The sequence below is a fragment of the Pseudopodoces humilis genome, chromosome 12 (assembly GCF_049639895.1).
Source record: "Pseudopodoces humilis isolate 2021_Gansu_Grassland_sample_001 chromosome 12, ASM4963989v1, whole genome shotgun sequence".
NCBI classification, from domain to species: domain Eukaryota; kingdom Metazoa; phylum Chordata; class Aves; order Passeriformes; family Paridae; genus Pseudopodoces; species Pseudopodoces humilis.
The window spans coordinates 2,547,420-2,567,115 of record NC_142211.1 but is presented as its reverse complement, the minus strand read 5'-3'; the positions used below and the strand labels follow the sequence as shown (position 1 = coordinate 2,567,115).

Genomic DNA, 19,696 nt, shown 5'->3' with positions numbered 1-19,696 from the left:
TATATTCATAATTTATAATTAAAAAAAATTGGTTCTTTAAACAGGTCACAAAAACTTGTCTCAGTGAAGTGAGAGGGTAGTGTAATAGCTTGAAGAAGCAGCAGGAAGGACTTCAGCCCTGTAGTACTGCTGTAGAGAAGGTATTGTCAGAGTGGAGTGAGATTCAGAATTATGATTTAAATTATGCATGATGTTATAATGTTAAAATGGGAGAGTCTATGGTTGTACTATATAGTGAGTTGATCTTAGTGTGAAATCTTAACCTTTTAATTTTTAAGTGTCCTTTAAATTTTACCTTTTCTGTCTGATTGAATAGTTTGATTTAATAGTATTTTCTACTGAAGGAAGAAAAAAATTGTGTTCAAACATTATTTTTGCAATATTTCTTGCATACTCATCAGATCCTATTATGCTTTTATCAAAAAGGCTTATATTTCTAATGGTAAACAGTTGTAAGAAGACTTCCTTTTTCATTGAGAATTCCTAAAGTAAGAATGCTATTTGAGTAGTTTATAAAAAGGGGAAAGCACATTTTATTTATGCACTAAGTGAAATTTAATCTGAAGCATTTTTCATTTTTGTGCTGTGTATTGAGTGAACTCATTTTAGTAATGCAATTTACCAGTATAAACTCTTTGGATAATAATATAATAATTAAAGAATTGTAGGGAAGATTTATTTTAAAACTGTCAACAGTGGATATAAGTGGTTTTAAATGTACAGATGTTTTTCCATTGCTTTTCTGTTTTTTCCATTTAATGTGGCTCATTATGTGCCTACTTTTACTGTACATCCCATTGTCTCGATGACTTTCAATGTTTTTGCTATCCTAGCTCTGCATCTAAACTACAGTTAGATGGTACTTTTATTTTTGTTGTCATTATTGAATTAATTAGACGTATTATTATGGAAGGGAAGAATAGGAATGGATATGGTTGTCTTTACTCATTTGTATTAGGAGTAACGCTACTGTATAATTAGTGGTTTATAATACTTTTTCCTTTAAAAGTATTATTTTGAAGCCATCTGATTTTTTATTTTCTTTAAAGGATGGATCTTGCTCTCTGTGTAAGCCTTCAATTTTTGTTTACTTTGAGAGCTCTGGATAGTCAAAGAATGCTCTAACAGGCTGTAGGGGGTGATATACTGTACAATGAAGCTAATGTCAGAAAACCTACTGAATGACTGAGATTTACTCCATGGTTGCAGAGAGCAGAATTTTTGCTTCTTATTCACACTCAAAGTGTGCACAGTTCTTTCTCAAACACTTAGAGGAAGAAACACTGAAACATTTCTTAGGATTTTATTCTGGGGTTTTTTCTTTTATTCAAAACACTGATTGTTCAGTAATTTTTACTGTTTGCAATGTAGCTTACTAGTAAATCCACTTCTCTTATTTTATGAGTAGGGAGGAAGGTAAAAATTGGACTTTGAAAGTGGGATCCTGCAGTATAATATGCAAGCAAAATGCCACCTTGACTTCACTAGGAGGTTTGCGTTCATGAAGACTTTAGGATGAAGCCTTTAAGTAGAAAATATCCCTTAGCTGTAACCAAACTAGATATTTCTGTTGAACTTAAGGGAATCTATCCAAATTTTTCTGATTCGTTTTTTATACTATCTTGAGTCATTTTCTAATGACATCTATTATCAGATTGAAATGGCGATTGAGACACTTCAAAAGTCTGATGGTCTTTCTACTCACAGAAGCTCTCTTCTCAACAGCCATGTAAGTTGTCTTTTCTTTCATGAAAGCTAATCTCTATCTTGTTCTGCATGCTTAGCCTGCCTCTAAATGTTTGCTTTAATTTATTGCTATTTTTTGCTTGTAATCTTTCCATTTTAGTTGCTTGTAATGTACATCTTATGTCACTATATTTTGTCAGGCTAAGTGTCATGACACTGTAGAGTGCATGTCTTTTCTAGGTTCTGTATTGTGTTAATGCAGCTTAACATATTTGTCTATTTTTCAGGTCCCAATGTAAATGTAAAAATAATAACCAAACAACCCTTAGGTAGTCTGTGTTTGACATTCAAAAATAATTTTCTGTAATTTGTGTACCTGATATAATAATTTAAGAGCAGGTAAAGGGAGAAAGAAGCAGTGAAAACAGTTTGAATAAAAATATACTTTAGATTTCTTTTAAAAATATTTATATTATTCTCACTAAGTTTATTATAACAATTCTGCAGATCCATCTCATGAGATTTTAAAATTAAAACAATCTGTTAGTGTCTAATATGTTTTCTTCTTCTGCCTTTTGCTTTGTTCTGTCTTTGCAAATCCTGTAGTTAGGAATTTTCCATAATAAAAGGCTGAAGATATTTGCATAAAAAGATTGTTGCAAATATAATGGTAAAGCCATTAAATATAAATTTTAGGTAAAGGAGTAAGGCTCAAAATTTAATTTTCAGTTTGTTTTTAAATAGTGCTAGTCTTTCTTGAAATGTTGTGCAAACAAAACGGTTTTTCTTCAGCAGTATTTTTAATTGTTGCTAAATTTCTATACATACTGCATCCTTTTTGCTTCTCAGCCTTACTAACAAACATAAACTCACTTTTTTTTTTAAATTCTTTTATTTCTTTACCACAGAAAAGTAAATATTGATTGTAATAGGAACGTATGAGTATATTGGGTAGAGTCTATACACTTATTTTGATTTGTTGACATTTCCCCCCCAAAAAATGTAGTAATATGGAGGTGAAAACCAAAATTTTTTTGTAAAAGTTTTTTATCATGATAGAAAAAGACAGCAGGGGCCAGTACAATTTCTTGGAAGAGAATTTAGTTTTCTTAGAAAATGCTAAAATTAGGTGAAGGAAATTGAATTCTGTAAAATGTTAAGAAAGAGATTTAGATCATGTTAAGACAACCTAGAAACATGCTAAAATTATTTTAGCAACATAATTAAATGGGTGATAATTTTTTTTGGCAAAATGCCAAAAATATGCAATAAAACTTAGATATACAAAGAGTTTCTAAATCTGCCTTGAATCTGACAAGGAAATCCAGAATCTTCATAATGAAAACAATAAGAATTAAATTACAAGCCTTTTTTCTACATCAGAAAAATGTATTTCCCTATTTCCTGTTTAATGCACTAGTTAAAAGATCATGGAACAGATCCTCCTGGAAGAGGAGGAAACATATGGAACACAGGAAGGTTATTAGAGACAGCCAACGTGGCTTCAGCAAGGACTAATCATGCCTAACTAATCTAGTGGCCTTGCACAATGGAGTGACTGATTTAGTGGACAAAGGGAGTGGTATGAATGTCACCTATCTAGACATCTGTAAGGCCTTCAATACAGCCCCCCACACCATTCCTGCTTCTAAATTTGAGAGGTATGGGTTTGATGGGTAGACTCTTAGATGGATAAGAAACCGGCTGGATGGCTGCATCCAAAGCATTACAACAAACAGCTCAATGTCCAAAGATCAGTAATGAGTTGTGTCCCTCAAGGTTCTGTATTAAGACTATTGCCATTTAATATCTTCATTAGCAGCTTAGATAGTGGGATAGAGTGGATCTAAGTAGGACCACTAAAATGATCAGAGAGCTGGAACACCTCTCCTATGAAGAAAGGCAGAGAGAGTTGAGGATTTTCAGCCTGGAGAAGGCTCCATGGAGACCTTATTGCAGCCTTTCAGTACTTAAAGGGGGCTTATGAGAAAGATGGAGAGAGGCTTTTTACCAGGGACTGTAGTGACAGCAAAAGGAGCAATGGTTTTAAGCTGGAAGAGGATAGATTTAAATTGAACATAAGAAAGGGAGTTCTTTACAATGAGTGTGGTGAGACGTTGGAACAATCAGGTTGCACAGAGAAGCTGTGGCTGCCCCATCCCTGGAAGTGTTCACAGTCAGGTTGGATGGGGCTCTGTGCAACCTGATGCAGTTGAAAATGTCCCTAATCACTGAAGGGGAATTGGACTAGACGACCTTTAAAGGTCCCTTCCAACCCAAACTATTCTTTGATTGTCTGAAAATTTCTTTCTAATAAGGAGATTTGCATCTGTCTGCTATGGTAGTCTTATTCTGATATTTCTTAACTGTTTTGAGGTATTTTCAAAACTACTGAAAGACAAATAGAGGGATCTATTGTGGATTTTGTGGAAAAAAAAAATACCTCCAGGTGTCTTGCTGTAATAAATATTCTTTTCTAGCCTCAGTCATTTTGGAAGAAATTAATGGAACCCAGATCAAACACTGAATATTTTCCCTTTTTTAGAAACTTTTATTGAATTATGACTCAAATAAAGACAGCAAACATAGTCCTATCTTCTTCCTTAAGCTGGCATTTTGTTGCCTTAATTAATACCTGTTCATTTTAATGATTTTTTAAACTTTTCCTTTATTTCCTTTCCTGATTTCTTTCTGTATGTGACTGAGTTGATTAATTTATAATCTAGTGATTTTTAAATATTGGAGTTTCATTGAAGTTGTAGTCAATTTACCCATTCTGCACAAACCATTTCATACTGTTCCAATGTTGTTAATATTATAAATCAACAAGTCAAAGTGTAGACATTTCAATTTTAGAATTAGATTTCTGCAAATACAAAAATGTATTTAAGGTTGTTTGCAATAATGTTATCATGTCTGCAGATTATTTACTTTTTTATATAGCATTCAGCTATTGGCATTCTTCTTTGAAGGCTGTAACCTGCCAAATTATCATTTCAACCTTTTTTATTGAAATATTTTCACTCTGGAACAAATATCCTTACTTTGTACTTATCTTGGGTTTTGCTTTCCCATTGTTGGCTAATGCCAAGTTGTGGTTGAAAGAATATCTGTCAAATACAGATCATTAGTAAAATGCACTGAAATGAATCCTAATAAATTATACTTAATCTGGAAAAATTTCTAATACTATATTTAGAAGTTAAATTGGAAATAATTTGGGGTTTTTGTCAATAATTTTTTTTCTTTGTGAGGTAAAACAAATTGCTCATATTCCATAAGCTAATTAGTATAGTTTAAATGGTAGTTTGAAGGATATAATTAAGATATAGTGAAATGGTTTTGATAATACACTCATGTAAAGGTAAAAGTTAATAATATTTTTTCCTAGGTTTTGTTTCAGAATTGTAAATGCTCAAGTTAATGAAAAATTGTGAATGTTAAGACTGAATTTATACGCAAAAGTTGCTATAAGGATGATGAACTGCACTTTCTAATGTTTATTTAAAATGCAACATTATCTACATCCATCTTGGAAACAGCTAGATCATGCTTCTCCTACATCTTTACACAGAACTCTTGTTTAGAAAACTAAACATGATAGTTCTGGTGATGTTTTCTATAAGAAAGTAAACATGAAGATGGTCTTTGAAAGGTCTTGAGTAAATGTTTTCCTAATTTTTTTTCATGTATTGCGTGTAGTAAATTGCTCACAACTGACTTAAACAGAACTGTATGTCAAATATATTCATTATAATATAATTTTTACTAATAGTTCTGCAATAAAGAAGGGTCAGAGTGGAAACTTATTTCAAGAGTAATGGGCACTAAAATATTGATATTCCTGTTCTGTAAATGACAAGTTATATGGAACATTACTAGAACAGAATTTGTTCAGTGATCTATTAGTAAGTAGCCCTGCAGTATAGCATATTCAATGTCACATAATTATATATTTCACTGTACTTTAAACACATATCTTGGTCATATTAATTACTTTGGTGGACTAAAGTGAAATGGATTAAACAATCGTATGAGGGTCCAGCATACTGGAATAAAACTTTGTTCCAAATGCCAAAACCAAATCCATGGTTTAGGGATTTATTGGATGCTCAAACTAAGTCCAGACTTTTTGTAAGATTTGTGAACCTGGAAAATTTGGGTGTTCATTCTAATTCATTTTTTGCATAACTACTTTCTTAAGTAATTAGTAAATACAAGATGAAAACAAAATTTGGAAATTCTTCAAGTGGAAATTAAAGGGAAATTCCAAGGATATGAAACCATGGGAGAAGGAAGGGGTAAGCTAAGTAAAATGATAATATCCTCAAAAATCTGAAACCACATAAGTTAAATATAGAATCATAGGATCATTTAGTTTGGAAAAGACCTCTAAGATCATTGAGTCAAACTGATAACACTGCCAAGTCCACCACTAAACCATGTCCCTAAATGCCACAGCTTCATGTCTCTTAAACACCTCCAGGGTTGGTGACTTGACCACTTCACTGATGAGCCTGTTCCAATGCTTGACAACCCTTTCATTGAAGAAAATTTTCTTATATTTTCATTTACTCTTGTCCTACTGCTTGTTACTTATGAGAAGAGACTGACACCTACATCACTACAAGCTCCTTTCAGGTAGTTGTAGAGAGAGTGATAAGGTCCCTTCTGAGCCTCCTTTTCTCCAGGCTAAACAACCCCAGTTTCCTCAGCTGCTCCTCATGGGACTTGTGCTCCAGACCCTTCACCAGCTTCATTGCTCTTCTTTGGACACACTCTAGCACCTCAGTGTCTTTCCTGTAATAAGTGGTCCAAAACTGAACACAGGATTTGAGGTTCAGCCTCACAACTGCTGAGTACAGGGGGGCAATCACTCCCCTAGCCCTGCTGGCCACACTATTGCTGATACAAGCCAGGATGCCATCAGCCACCTGAGCACACACTGGCTGGTTCAGTCAGCTGTCAAACAACACACCCAGATTCTTTTCTGACCAGTGGTTTTCCAACCACTCTTACCCAAGCCTGTAGTGCTGCATGGGGTTGTTGTGACCCAAGTACAGGACCATGCACTTCACCTTGTTGAACCTCATACAAGCTCTGCAAAGCCTTCCTACCCTCCAGCAGATTAACACTCCCACCCAACTTGGTGTCATCTGCAAACTTACTGAGGGTATACTCAATCCCCTTGTCCAGATCATTGATAAAGATATTATTCATAATTGACACAATAATGAGTGCCCTGGGAAGCACCACTTTGTGACCAGCCACCAAATGGATGTAATTCCATTCACCACCACTCTTTTGGTCCGCCCATCCATCCATCCATCCATACATCCATATTTTTACCCAGCAAACAGTATGCCTGTCTAAGCCATAAGCAGCCAGCTTCTTCAGGAGAATGCACTGGGAAACATTGCCAAAGGCCTTACTAAGGTTCAGGTAGACAACATCCACAGCCTTTCCTTCATCCACTAAGTGCATCACCTTGTCATAGAAGGAGACCAAGTTAGTCAAGCAGGACCTGCCTTTCCTAAACCAATGCTGACTGGACCTGATCCCCTGGGTGTCCTGTATGTACCATGGGATGGCACTCAAGATGATCTCCATAATGTTCCCTGGCACTGAAGTCAGACTGACAGGCCTGTAGTTCCCTGGATCCTCCTTCTGGCCCTCCCTATAGGTTTGCTAACTCCTAGTCAAGTGAGACCTTCCCCCATTGGTCAGGACTGCTGATAAATAAAAACTATAAAAATATTTCCATTTTATTTTTTTTTTCTCTCATACTGGTAAATGTCATTAAAATGACCATTTCACTTGAGTTTTGCGTGCATGACCCTGTCTTGGTTTAGGGCAAATTTGGGAGGGAACTTCCGAATAGGGTCCTTCTAGAAAGCAAATTCAAGTGGCTCTTCTCCCAGCTGGTTCAGGAAAAAGATTTCCTTGGAGAAAAGTAGAAAAAACTGTTTATTTAACAGAAATTGAATAATATTAAACGATAAAATCTCTCGCTGTTTGATGATGTGGCAAATCCAGAAAAGTCCTTTTCATGTGGTGTAGCTCAGCTCACTCAGTCTCTAATCAGTCCTTCTGGTGCTGGAAAGTGCTGAGGCCCAGGCCCCAGTGGGCCACAGGGGTGAGCTCCCAGGATTTTTCGGGGTTTTCTGTCCAGAGCAGGTTGGAACAGATCCAAGAAAAAGGAAAAAAACAGTCAGTGGAACTTTTCTGCCTCAGATAGCTAAAAACTAACTAAAAGCAAATGAAAGCTCTGTCCCGCTGTCTGTCTGTGCTGCAGACAAAACAGTCCAGGAGAAACCTGGGAGTGAGTGCTGTTTCTGAACACAAACTGCATGCTGCTTCTTTCCCCCCCTTCACTCTCAGAACTAGTCTTAAAGGTGCAGAACTTAATATGTAACATAAACAAGGTGATTTGGGATACAAGCATCATAAAGTCACCCCAGGACAAACCCTTAGATTAACTTGGTTAGAGCATGCTGCCAATAACACCAAAGTTGTGTGTTCAATCCCTGTATGGGCCATTGTACTGGTTTAGATTTGCTAATTTTGTTTTCCTGGCCAATGCACTAAATAAATGTCATGGTTTTAAAGCAGTAACTAAAAAATTGCTAAAAAACATACCTATTTCTTGCTGTGAGATATGGATTAGAACAAGAGCAAAACAGGCTTAAAACTTAAAAGGAATAAAGAAAGTTTATTAACAAAACTACAAGAATAAGAACACCAGAATAAACCTCCAGAAAACCCTTTTCTCCCCCACTACTCACCATTCCCTTGTTTACATGACAACATAGAGGCAAAAAACTTGGAACTTTGGTGTTTAAATCAGTCCCGATTCCTGTTAGAATCTTTTCATCAGTCTTTGTAGAGAAACAGAAGTCTTCTTCTGCTAATCTATGGAGTTTCTCACAAGAAAACGATTTCTGTTATAGTTTTATATTTCTCTGATGCTAGCTGCCCGGAAATCTGTCATCAGGTGTCTCCTCCCATTTCACATCACTCTGAGGTGTGTTATGGGCCATGAGTCTAGGGATGTCATTTGTAAGGATGAGTTATTCAAAGGCAAAAGTTCTCTTCATCTGTTTTTGTGAGCTTCTCTGGAAACGGAAGTTTTCTCTTTGCCTCTACAATGGCCCCAAATCTTCAACTATTACTTCTCCCCCCTCTGTTCCAGCACCTCACTGTATCACAATTACTCCACCTTTTGCTCAAAATCCGCACTTTAAACACTCCATTCCTCCCAATATACTCTGTCATGAATTAAAGGAGTTTTTTTTCAGAACACTATTGTCCATCTTTATAGCTTTAACAGAAAAATATTTCAGCTTATAAAGCATCTCCTTATTCTCTCTTCCCCATCTAAAACTTAACTCTTTTCTTCACTGTCTTTGATAGTTTTATGATGTCTTTTTCATGTTGATTGTCTCTGTCTCTCTGGGAAAAGGAGTAATCTGTAAATCTCATCTAGGTAGTAAAAGAGTTAAAGTCTTGGAAAAGCTGCAGGTGTTCATGGTGTCAGGTTTCAGTGCAGCAGCAGAAACTGCAAACCAAGCCAGGCTGGCCGGCTCCATTTCTCCCCGCCTCCGCCCTCTGCGGCCTTGTCTGGCCTGGAGGGGGGGGAGGAGGTCGAGACAGAGCCTTGTTACTTCGTCAGAAGCCGGAAACCAAAAAAAGCAAGAGAACCCTGGCTTTACATCTTAATATGCTGTTCACAAGTTGATCTCACTTCTCAGTGGTTAAAACCACCGCCAGTTCTCAGAAATGACCAATAATTGGTCACAAGAAAAAACTCCCATCAGCCTCTCGCAGCTTCAACTTCCTCCCAACTCCCAAAGCTATCTTAAAGGTAAAGTCACCCTATGACAGCCATTTACTTAAAAGTTGGACTTGATCCTCATGGGTCCCTTCCAACTCAGAATATTCTGTGAGTCTATGTTAGTTACTATTTGTTCTGTACAAAGGTACAGTCATGTATTAGAAACTGTTTGCCTAAATGCTTCCAAAATTACTCACGAAAATTCTTCAATAAATTACACCAGAAAAAAAAAAGAAAAAAGTTAATTCTGTTCCTCTTAGAAGTCAAAAGCAAACAGGCTACAACAGAAAGGGATTTGGCCCATGATGCTTTATAGCTATACAAGTTATTTTTCATGTCATCTAGATTGCTTTTTACCTTATATTTGATAGTTTCTTCTTTGTATTTAGAAGACAATAAACCCTATTCAGTTAAATATAGTACTGTTGTTTTTTATTTGTATTTTTTTAATTCCGTGTGAAGAGAAATATATCATTCCAGAACGAAAAATGTATTAATTTAGTTCTGTTAGGGTTTTTTCATGCAATTAATATAAATTACATTGGTTATTTTATTTATTTGGAGTTCCAGCAATTTTTCTCCAAAGCACAAATAACTTCATAAAATGTTAATGTATCATACTGAATCTGAAATATTTTTAGAAGTGGGGCTATCTGAGTTCACAGGTGCCATGAGTCTTGTTATTTCCTTGTAAACCTAAAGAAAATTTCCAAAACTAAGACATCATGGCATATCTAGCACTGAAAGAGATTTAAAGAGATTATATTTGCTTGAAGAACAAAGTCACTGTATTAAACAGGCCTTGAGTGGTCTAAAAAATATCAGAGTTCTGTGTTGTACAATTAAGTGGGGTTTTTCAGTAGAGTAATACTGAATTTACATATGTTCACTCTTTCATTTTTGACATAGCTCCAATGGCTTTTAGACAACTATGAAACTGCAGAAGGAGTGAGTCTCCCCAGAAGTACCCTTTACAACCATTACTTACGTCATTGTCAGGAGCACAAGTTAGATCCAGTCAATGCTGCCTCTTTTGGAAAACTTATACGGTCAATCTTCATGGGATTACGAACCAGAAGACTGGGAACCAGGTTTGCATTAATAAAATCTTAAAGTTTAACAGAAAAATATCAAGAATAATCATGAACATGAAGGTCATATGTTAAAACCAAGCAAGGAAATAAGCAAATAAAAATATTTAAAACCTTTCTGTTAAGGGAATTGTCAAATCAAGCAGACTTCAGGACTCAGGGGACTCCTGGTCTGCTATAGCCAGATTCTGTGTACTCTTATGACCCAGATATCTTCCATCTCAGTCCAATGGATGCAGCTACTGCTGTTTCCATTTGCAGGTCCAGATAGTAGCGAGACTGAACGTGTTCCAATGATGCAGACACACACGACACAAACACATCTAACCACAGAAGCTAACACAAGGCAATGCCTTTATCAGCACCCATACAGACACTCATAAACATGAACACAGATAGCCCAATTCTGTTATTTCCAGTTGACCAGGACTGAAGTTGATTAGTGAAACATTCACAAACCCTCACTCACAAGCATACCCCATTTATGGAATTGTTTTATTAACCATGACTGAATAAGTAATTTAGTTTTTTTTTTATTTGCCTTATTCTAATTAAATTAAGCCCAACAGTAAAGTGCTGGAAAATACAGTTTAAGTGAACTGATTTTCAGAAGCTGGTGGAGTTATATCAGTTTTATACCAGAGTGAGAGGAAAGACAAGACTAACTTTTATGTACTGTTTTCCAGTCAAGGCAAATGTTAACTTGTGATGTATATACAAAATAAACAATGTTATTTCTGTTCTTTCATGAAGGGGGAACTCTAAATACCATTATTATGGGATTCGTGTCAAACCAGATTCTCCCCTTAATCGGCTACAAGAGGACATGCAATATATGGCTATGAGACAGCAACCCATGCAGCAGAAACAGAGGTATAGTGTTATGAAACTACTTTTTCATATTTCTAGTTCTTAGAACCTTACCTGTCTGTATTTATGTGGCAAAGTTGAATCTCTAATGGAAATTGTTTAACTTCTCTTGGGAAAAATAAAGGTTTGTCAGTTCAGCAGTTGATATCACTGGAGTCTGATATCAGTAGACATATCTAAAAACTCATAAATTTGAAAAATTGATAAAAAATGTAAAATATTATTCAGTTCTTCAGAGCAGACACTTCTTGGTGGTCTTGGGTTATTTTCTCAAAAGATGGAAAAAAAGTAATAGGAGCTTTGAATTTCAAATTCTGCTGTACACTTTTGTCGCACTATATTAGGAACGGCGAGGCAGTACGACACAGACTCTCTCAGCTTTGTTGCCCAAGAGAGCAAGTTTTATTATTCCTGATCTTCATTTATAGACAGGCCCGAGAAGGTCCAAGAGGTAAAACTCTCATTGGTCAGTAAACTAACACATCACCATCATTGGTCAATTGGAACACCACCCCTTGACTGTTTCTTACAAGTAAACAACAAGGATCTAAACAACACCTGCAAAGGTTGTTGTCTTTCTCCAAGGACTGTTTGGATTCCTTCTTATGCTTTCTCAGGCCAGAGTGAGAACCTTGTGTGACTTAGTTTCACACAGGCTCTGTGCTCCCTGCCTGCTTTCAGCATCCATACATTTTCATCTCTTTATTCAGCACATATAAAAAAAGATAGAAGAACTTGTGATTAGGTTCAGCTTTGTGTTGATGTCCTTCTCCCGGCAAGAACTGGTGCATCAAACCCTTGGACTTGAGCAGAGAAGACTTGGGCTTCTTCTGGGCTCTGCTTGAAATAATCCCATGGGAGACAGTCCTACAGGGCAAAGGCATCCAGAAAAGCTGGTTTATTTTTCAAGGATCACCTTCTTGAAGTTTAAGAATGGTCCATCCCAACATACAGAAAGTCAAGTAAAGATGGAAGGAGGCCTGCATGGATGAACAAGGAGCTCCTGGCAAAGCTCAAACATATAAAGTATACAAGAGGTGGAAGCAAGGCCAGGGAACCCAGGAAGAATATAGAGTCCATCTATAGATTCTATATATATAGACTGAGTGTGCAGGGATGGTGTTAGGAAAGCCAAAGTCCACCTATGAAGGACAAGAATATTATTGAGAGTTGTCAGCATATACTTACAAAGGAGAAATCATGCTTGACCAACCCAATAGTCTTCTAAAATGAGGTGAATAGCTTCATGGATGAAGAAAGAGCAATGGATTATGTCTATATTGACTTTAACAAGGCTTTCAAAACTGTCTTCCTGTCAGGGAGCAGCAAGGGCTTGCTTCTCCTTAAGGAATGGGGAGTTGAGAGTACCATGGTATATACAGCAGGGACCTCACCAGCCTGGACCTAGTCCTGCAGTACCCAAGTGAAGTGAGCAGGGAAGATCTGGAGATGGTAGTCAGATTCAACTGAGAATCCAGACCATCAGACAAATTTGTGGTGATGACACAGGTGCAAGGTCCAGCCAGGAAGTCAGTCCACAAATCAGGCTCAGGTCTGGTGAGGACAACCAGGGTCAGACAGTCCATTGATCATTGGGTAGGTCCCTAGGGGCAAGACAGGTCCAAGGTCAAGACAGAAAGCAAATCCATAATTTGGGGTCCAGGTCAATGGGATCCATACCACTCACAGGTGTGGGTGTGGCTGAGCTAGAAATCAGTACTCCTGCAACACAGGTATCTTATTAGTGTGTATAAATACCTGATGGGAGGGAGTAAAGACAAAGCCAGACTCTTCTCAGCAGTGCCCAGTAACAGGACAATGAGCAATGGGCACAAACTGAAAAAGAGAAAATGTCGTTTAGTTGAAAGGCATCTCTGGCAATTGTCTAGTCCACACACACATACCTGTAGCACAAAGCAGTGTCAGCTAGAGCAGGTTGCTCAAGCCCATGTACACTTGGGATTTGAATTTCTCTAAAGGTGGAGACTCCACAAACTTACTGGGCAAACTGATTCAGTGTTCAACCAGCCCTAGAGTAAAAAAAAAAAAAAAAAAAATTTTCTTATGTTTAAGCAGAATTCCCTGAAATTCAATGTGTGTGCATTGCCTTTTGTCTTTTCACTGGATACTAATGAAAATAGTGTGTATCTGCTTTATTTATTCCATCCCAACAGTATCTATATAAAGTAGTTTTGAAGATCTTTGTTCATCCCCTAAATCGATTCAGGTGTGCAAAGGTTTTGGTAAAATAAATTTCCAAATCTCAGGCATTCTAAATAGATGAAATGCAGAGAGTAAGGAGCTAGAATGACTGTGCGATATTTACAAGGTGAAAAACTTAGTACTGTCTGTTTTCTTTGCAAAATCAGATATACTAATATACTTTTCAGAAAAGAGGTGTTTATCCAACAGAAAAATAAGAAATTTTCATTGAAAAAATTAGGAATCCATGAACCAAATGTTACCTACACGACATTTTGTGCAAAAACTGCCAGCTTTGAGGGTTTTAATGCAATTTTTTTTATGGAAAAATAGACATTTTAAAAGCAAGATCAGATGTCTTCCTAATATTTTTATCACAATGGACTATGGATAACATAATAGTTATTTTACACAAAAGTTTAAATATATATAAAACACCAGCATTTCTTATTCTAACATGTTTAATATAATTTTGCTGTTCTCTAGTGTGGAGGAAGCCCAGTCCTCCAACAGGCTTCCTCCTTGGAGATCTGTCCCTTAAGATAAGACAAAACTACTTAGTCATGGTGACTAAGCTATGGACCCCTTCCTGCTTCAGGACCCCATGTTATCTCCATGTAAACCATTGGTCATTTTACCCCAGTCTTAGACCATTGGCCCCTTTCCCAATTCTCCCCTTCCCTATAAAAACCTCGGCTTTTGCCCAGTTCAGGGGAAGATTGTCACTGGCCCCCTTCACTGAAGTCTGCCAATAATGAACTCTATGGAATGCCACACAGCCTCCCGTCTCTTATCTACGCGTTGGCTGGGGTAACCCATGAACAGAGCTGGGCTGATCTGAGCTGATCACAGAGCAGAAATCACTTCTAAAAGAGCCAATCACGTGAAGCCTCAGACCGCTCCTAAGGGTTACCCCCAGCTGGAAGCTGCCTGAGACTCCCTGGATGGCAGTTCCTCTCGGGACCTCTATCCGGGATAGTCGGTGGCAGAGCCAGGGGTCGGACAGACCTCCGGAACCAGCCATCAACACTCTCGCATGCAGAAATCTTTCCTTTTACTTTTTATTTCTGTTTATATCCTTATTTTGCAGGGTTTAGGATACAGTTTGGTCAGATTTTCTTCTGAAATGTGTATGGGGGAAAAGCTTGATCCATATAGTTGCTTGTTTATTTTAATGGATATAAAGATTCTCATGTATGTACTAGACGCCAGAGGGTAATGCTTGAGGGTGGGGGAGAGGATAAAAGAGCTACATGTAAGAAAAACAAACAAACAAAAGCATGTATTAAGCTGCATTGCATTTTTTAAACACTATTTCTGAACTAAGATTTCTGTCAAAGTTATGAATCATGTTTTGTATATGTTTGAGACGTTTGGTGTATAGCTATATTTGTATAAACTTCATCTTACAGTATTCATAAATCTATCATGTTTTAACATGAGATAATGGGCTTAATACTATAGCTTTAGTCATTAGGAGCAATATTTATTATTTATTTTTTTGAATATTTCTAATTTTATTTAAAAACTAAAAAAAAATTTAACTTACATGCAATAATTCTCTTTTAAGAAGACATTCAGAGCAAAGAGAATCTAAGAATCATGCATATTTCCTTCTTTCTGATAACTCAAGTTAGGAAATGTTATTTTTCTCCTTTAAAATCATCTGACAACTGTTTGCTTTTTCTGTTCAGATGTATCAGTTTTACCCCCTCTCCATCAATCACATCTAATCAGATAGACACTTTGAGTTCTTGACTTCTTGACAAAGTGTAGGCTGAATTTATGCTAAAGATCACTTTTCCTAATTCTTTCTTAATTTGAAAGGTCATGCAACTTTCCTACTTGTGTGACACTGCATTCCCAGAATCACAGGATATGATGATTTGAATGGAACCAGCAAGGATCATCAAGTCCAACTCCTGGCCCTGCACAGGATCATCCCCAAGAGTCATACCATGTGCCTGAGAGTATTGTCCAAATACTCCTTGAACTCTGTAAGGCTTGCTGCTATGACCACTTCCTTGGGGAGCCTGTTCCAGTGCCCAACCACTCTGGGTGAAGAACCTTTTTCTCATATCCAACCTAAACCTCCCCTGACACAGCTTCAGGCCATTCCCTTGAGTTCTGCCACTGATCACCACAGAGATCAGTGCCTGCCCCTCGTCTCCCTCACAAGGAAGTTGGAAACTGCAATGAGGTCCCTCCTCAGTCTCCTCTTATCCTGGCTGAACAGACCAAGTGACCACAGCCTCTCCTCATACGGCTTCCCCCCAAGGCCCTTCACCATCTTCGCTTCCCTCCTCTGGACACTAATAGCTTAATATCTTTCTTATATTGCAATGCCCAAAACTGCACGTAGTATTTAAGGTGAGGCCGCACCAGTGCAGAGCAGAGTGGGACAATCACCTCCTTTGACTGGCTGGCACCACTGTGCCTAATGCACCCCAGGACACGGTTGGCCCTCCTGGCTGCCAGGGCACACAGCTGACTCATGATCAACTTTCCATCAACCAGGACCCCCAGGTCCCTCTCCAAGGCACTGCTTCCCAGCATCTTATTCATCAGTCTGTCCATACATCCAGGGTTGCCCCATCCCAGGTGCAGAATCTGGCACTTTCCCTTGTTGAACTTTATATGGGTGGTGATCGCCCAGTCCTCTAATTTGTCAAGGTCTCCCTGCAGGACCTCTCTGCCTTTGAGGGAGTTGAGACCTCTTCCAGTTTTGTATCATCTGTGAACTTACTTATTATCCCTTCCACTCCTGCATCCAAGTCATTTATGCAGATGTTGAAGAGCACAGGGATGAGGATGGAGCCCTGCAGAACCCCACTAGACACAGGTCACCAGTCTGATGTCATCCCATTCACTATAAGCCTTTGCACCCGACCCATGAGCCAGTTGCTCACCCATTGCATGATGTGTTTATCCAGCTGTGGGCTGGACATTTTGTCCAGAAGGATCTTGTAGGAGACAATATCAAAAGCTGGGCTGAACTCCAAAAAGATTACATCAAGTGGCTTCCCTTGATCAGCTTGCTGGGTTACCTCATCATAAAAGGAAATCAGTTTTTACAAGAAGGACTTTCCTCTCATAAAGCCATGCTGGATGTGACTGGTGACTGCGTTGTCTTTCAGGTGTTTTTCAATACCTCCCAGAATAATCTTTTCCATAACTTTACTAGGCACCTAAGTGAGACTACCAGGCCTGTAGTTTCCGCGGACCTACTTGCCCTTCTTGAAAATTGGGTCAACATTCACCAGCTTCCAGTCAGCTGGGACTTCTCCAGATTCCCAAACTGCTCAAAAATCCTTGAGAGGTTTTACAATGACATCAGCCAGCTCTTTGACAAGCTCAACTCCAGTTGAACTTTGACCATACAGATTTTCTCCTTACAGTGGCAAGCAGTATCTCTATATTCTTCCCACGTCCCCTGACCTTGCTTCCACTGGCCATACACTTCTTTTTGGCCTTGTTTCCAAGAGAAGATACCTGTTCAGCCAAGCCAGTCTTCTGCCTTGCCTGCTTGACTTCCAACATTTGGGAATCACCTGCTCCTCTGCCCTTAAAAGGTGGTGTTTAAAAAGTGACCAGCATTGATGGACCCCAGCACCTGCAAAAACATTTTCCCAGGGGACCTTATTCACTAATTTCTTGAACAACCTGAAGTCTGCTCTCCTCATGTCCAGAGTTGAGGTTTGATGGACCTTTTCTCCTGTCAACAGAGATTTTAAATTTGATCTCTTTGTGGTCACTGTGGCCACGACAGCTGCCTATCTCCACTTCGCTCATGAGTTCCACTCTGTTGACAAGCAGTATGTCAAGGAGGGCATCTTTCTGAGTCAGCTCCCTTAGGACCTGTTCCATAAAGTTGCCATTCAGGCTTCTTAGGAATCTTCTGGTCCTGTTTGTACCAGCTGTGTGATGCTCCCAGTTAATTTCTGGCAAGTTGAAGTCTCCCATAAAGACAAGGATAGTTAACTTGGAAGCTTCCCTTAGTTCCTCAAAGAATAATTAATTGGCATCATTGTCCGGGCTATGAGGTCTATAGTAGACTCCTATGATAACATCTGCATTATTTGTTTGTGTTGTGGTTTTAAACTATTAGTTAAAAAATTACTAGAAAATTTACTAATTTCTTGCTGTGAGATATGGATTAGGAGAAGGGCAAAACAGGCTTAAAACTTAAAAGGCATAAAGAAAGTTTATTAACAAAACTACAAGAATAAGAAACTAGAATAAAACTTCTAGAAACTCTTTTTCCCCACTACTCAACTATTCTCTTGTTTAATTGACAACATAGAGAAAAAAACTTGGTGGTTAAAACAGACTCAACTTTGCTATAGTCTTTTTATCAGTCTTTGTAGAGAAAAAGAAGGTCTTTCTTGTTAATCTATGGAGTTTTTTACAAGAAAACTATTTTCTCATGGCTTTCTATTTTTCTGATGCCAGCCACCTGGAAAACTCTGCTATCAGTCTTTTCTTCTCATTTCACATCACTCTGAGGTCTGTTCATGGGCCATGGTTCAAGGGGTGTCATTTTAAAGATGAGTTATTTAAAGGCAAAAGTTTTCTTCATTTGACTCTGTGATTATCTCTGGAAATAGAAGTTTTTTCTTTGTCTTTTAAGGGCTACAAAATCTTTAACAACTCTCACTTTTTTTTGTTTCAGCATCTCATAGGATCACAACTACTTCATTATTTATTCAGCTTTATTAATGAATTACGTTTGCTCAGATCTACATTTTGAAATACTTTATTCTCCCTAAAATACTCTTTCATGAATTAAAGGAGTTTTCAGAACATTTTTGTTTATTTTTATAGCTTTAACAAAATAATATTTTAGCTTATTAAGGCATTTATTACTTTCTCCATCTGAAGCTTAATTTTTTTCTTCACTGTTTTTGATAGTTTATGTTGTCTCTTTACATATTGATTGCTCTCTCTTCTCTTTTCTCTGGAAAAAGGATTAATCTTCAAGTCTCATCTGGGTAGTGAAATGGTTAAAATTTTGCTCAGGCCTTGTGGATGGTCTCATGATCTCTGCCAGGGCAGCGGCTGGATCTGTCTGAGATGGAAGATGTTCCTTGGCTGCTCTGGGGGAGTGTGGCTACTATCTCAGCACGCTGCAGGCCAATAGCTTTCTCTCCCCTTACTCGGCAGTCTCTGGTGAAACTCAGCAGCGGCAGAAACTGCAGCCGAGCCAGTGGCTGGCCTGGCCTGGCAGGCCCTCTGTACAAGGCCCAGCGAGCCCTCTGAGAGGCTCAGCCTTTCTGGCAAGGGGCTCCTGTTACTTCACAGTCTCCATCCTCCCCGGGAACTGCAGAACTCCGGCCAGCCCCGCTCCCCCCGTGGCCTTGTCTGTCCTGGGGGGAAGGAGGCTGAACTGGAGCCCTGTTACTTCTTCAAAAGCTGGAAACTAAAGAGAAAGAGAAAATTCTGGGCTTAGGTTTTAAAGGGTGGTGTTCACAGGTTGATCTCACTTTTCAATGGTCAAAACTACTGTCAGTTCTCAGAAATGGCCAGTTATTGGCCAGGAGAAAAAACTCTCATCAGCCTTCAGCAGCTTTAACTTCTTTAGCTGTTTCTCTTTTTTTTTAAAAAAAAAAATGCCAATCTATTACAGTTTGTCCTTTGATTCTTAAGGTTTTGGTAGTGGGTAGGTGCTGCCCTGTGCTGGAAACAGCTGGTTCCAGCTGGCTTGCTAATGGACCCAATGCAGGTCAAAACTGAGCCAATCGACAAAGCTGATGGTGCCTCTGTGAAAACATACTTAAGACAGCGCAAAACCCACCTACAACACCCACCAGACATGCAGAGGAGTAGAGAGGGAAAAAAGAGTGAACACCAGCAGTATGAACAAAGGTCAGAAAAGAAGGTGGGGGAGGCGATGCTCCATGGTGCCAGAATCAGTATTCACACAGGAGACTACTTAACAGACCAGTTGGATATTTTGTGAAGGAACTGCAGCCCATGGAGAATCCATGCCAGAGAAGTGTGAGAAGGAAGGAGT

At 38.4% G+C, this 19,696-nt stretch overlaps 1 protein-coding gene across 1 annotated transcript in view; it reads left to right on the top strand.

Moving 5' to 3' along the window:
• The window catches only part of LOC148183277 (transcription factor RFX3-like), a 252,407-nt gene that overhangs the window by 137,807 nt on the left and 94,904 nt on the right, over nt 1-19,696 (top strand). The window contains exons 5-7 of the mRNA XM_088061502.1: nt 1,655-1,729; nt 10,430-10,611; nt 11,365-11,484. Of these exons, the coding sequence (XP_087917628.1) occupies nt 1,655-1,729; nt 10,430-10,611; nt 11,365-11,484 (377 nt within the window). The remainder of the gene's footprint in view (nt 1-1,654; nt 1,730-10,429; nt 10,612-11,364; nt 11,485-19,696) is intronic.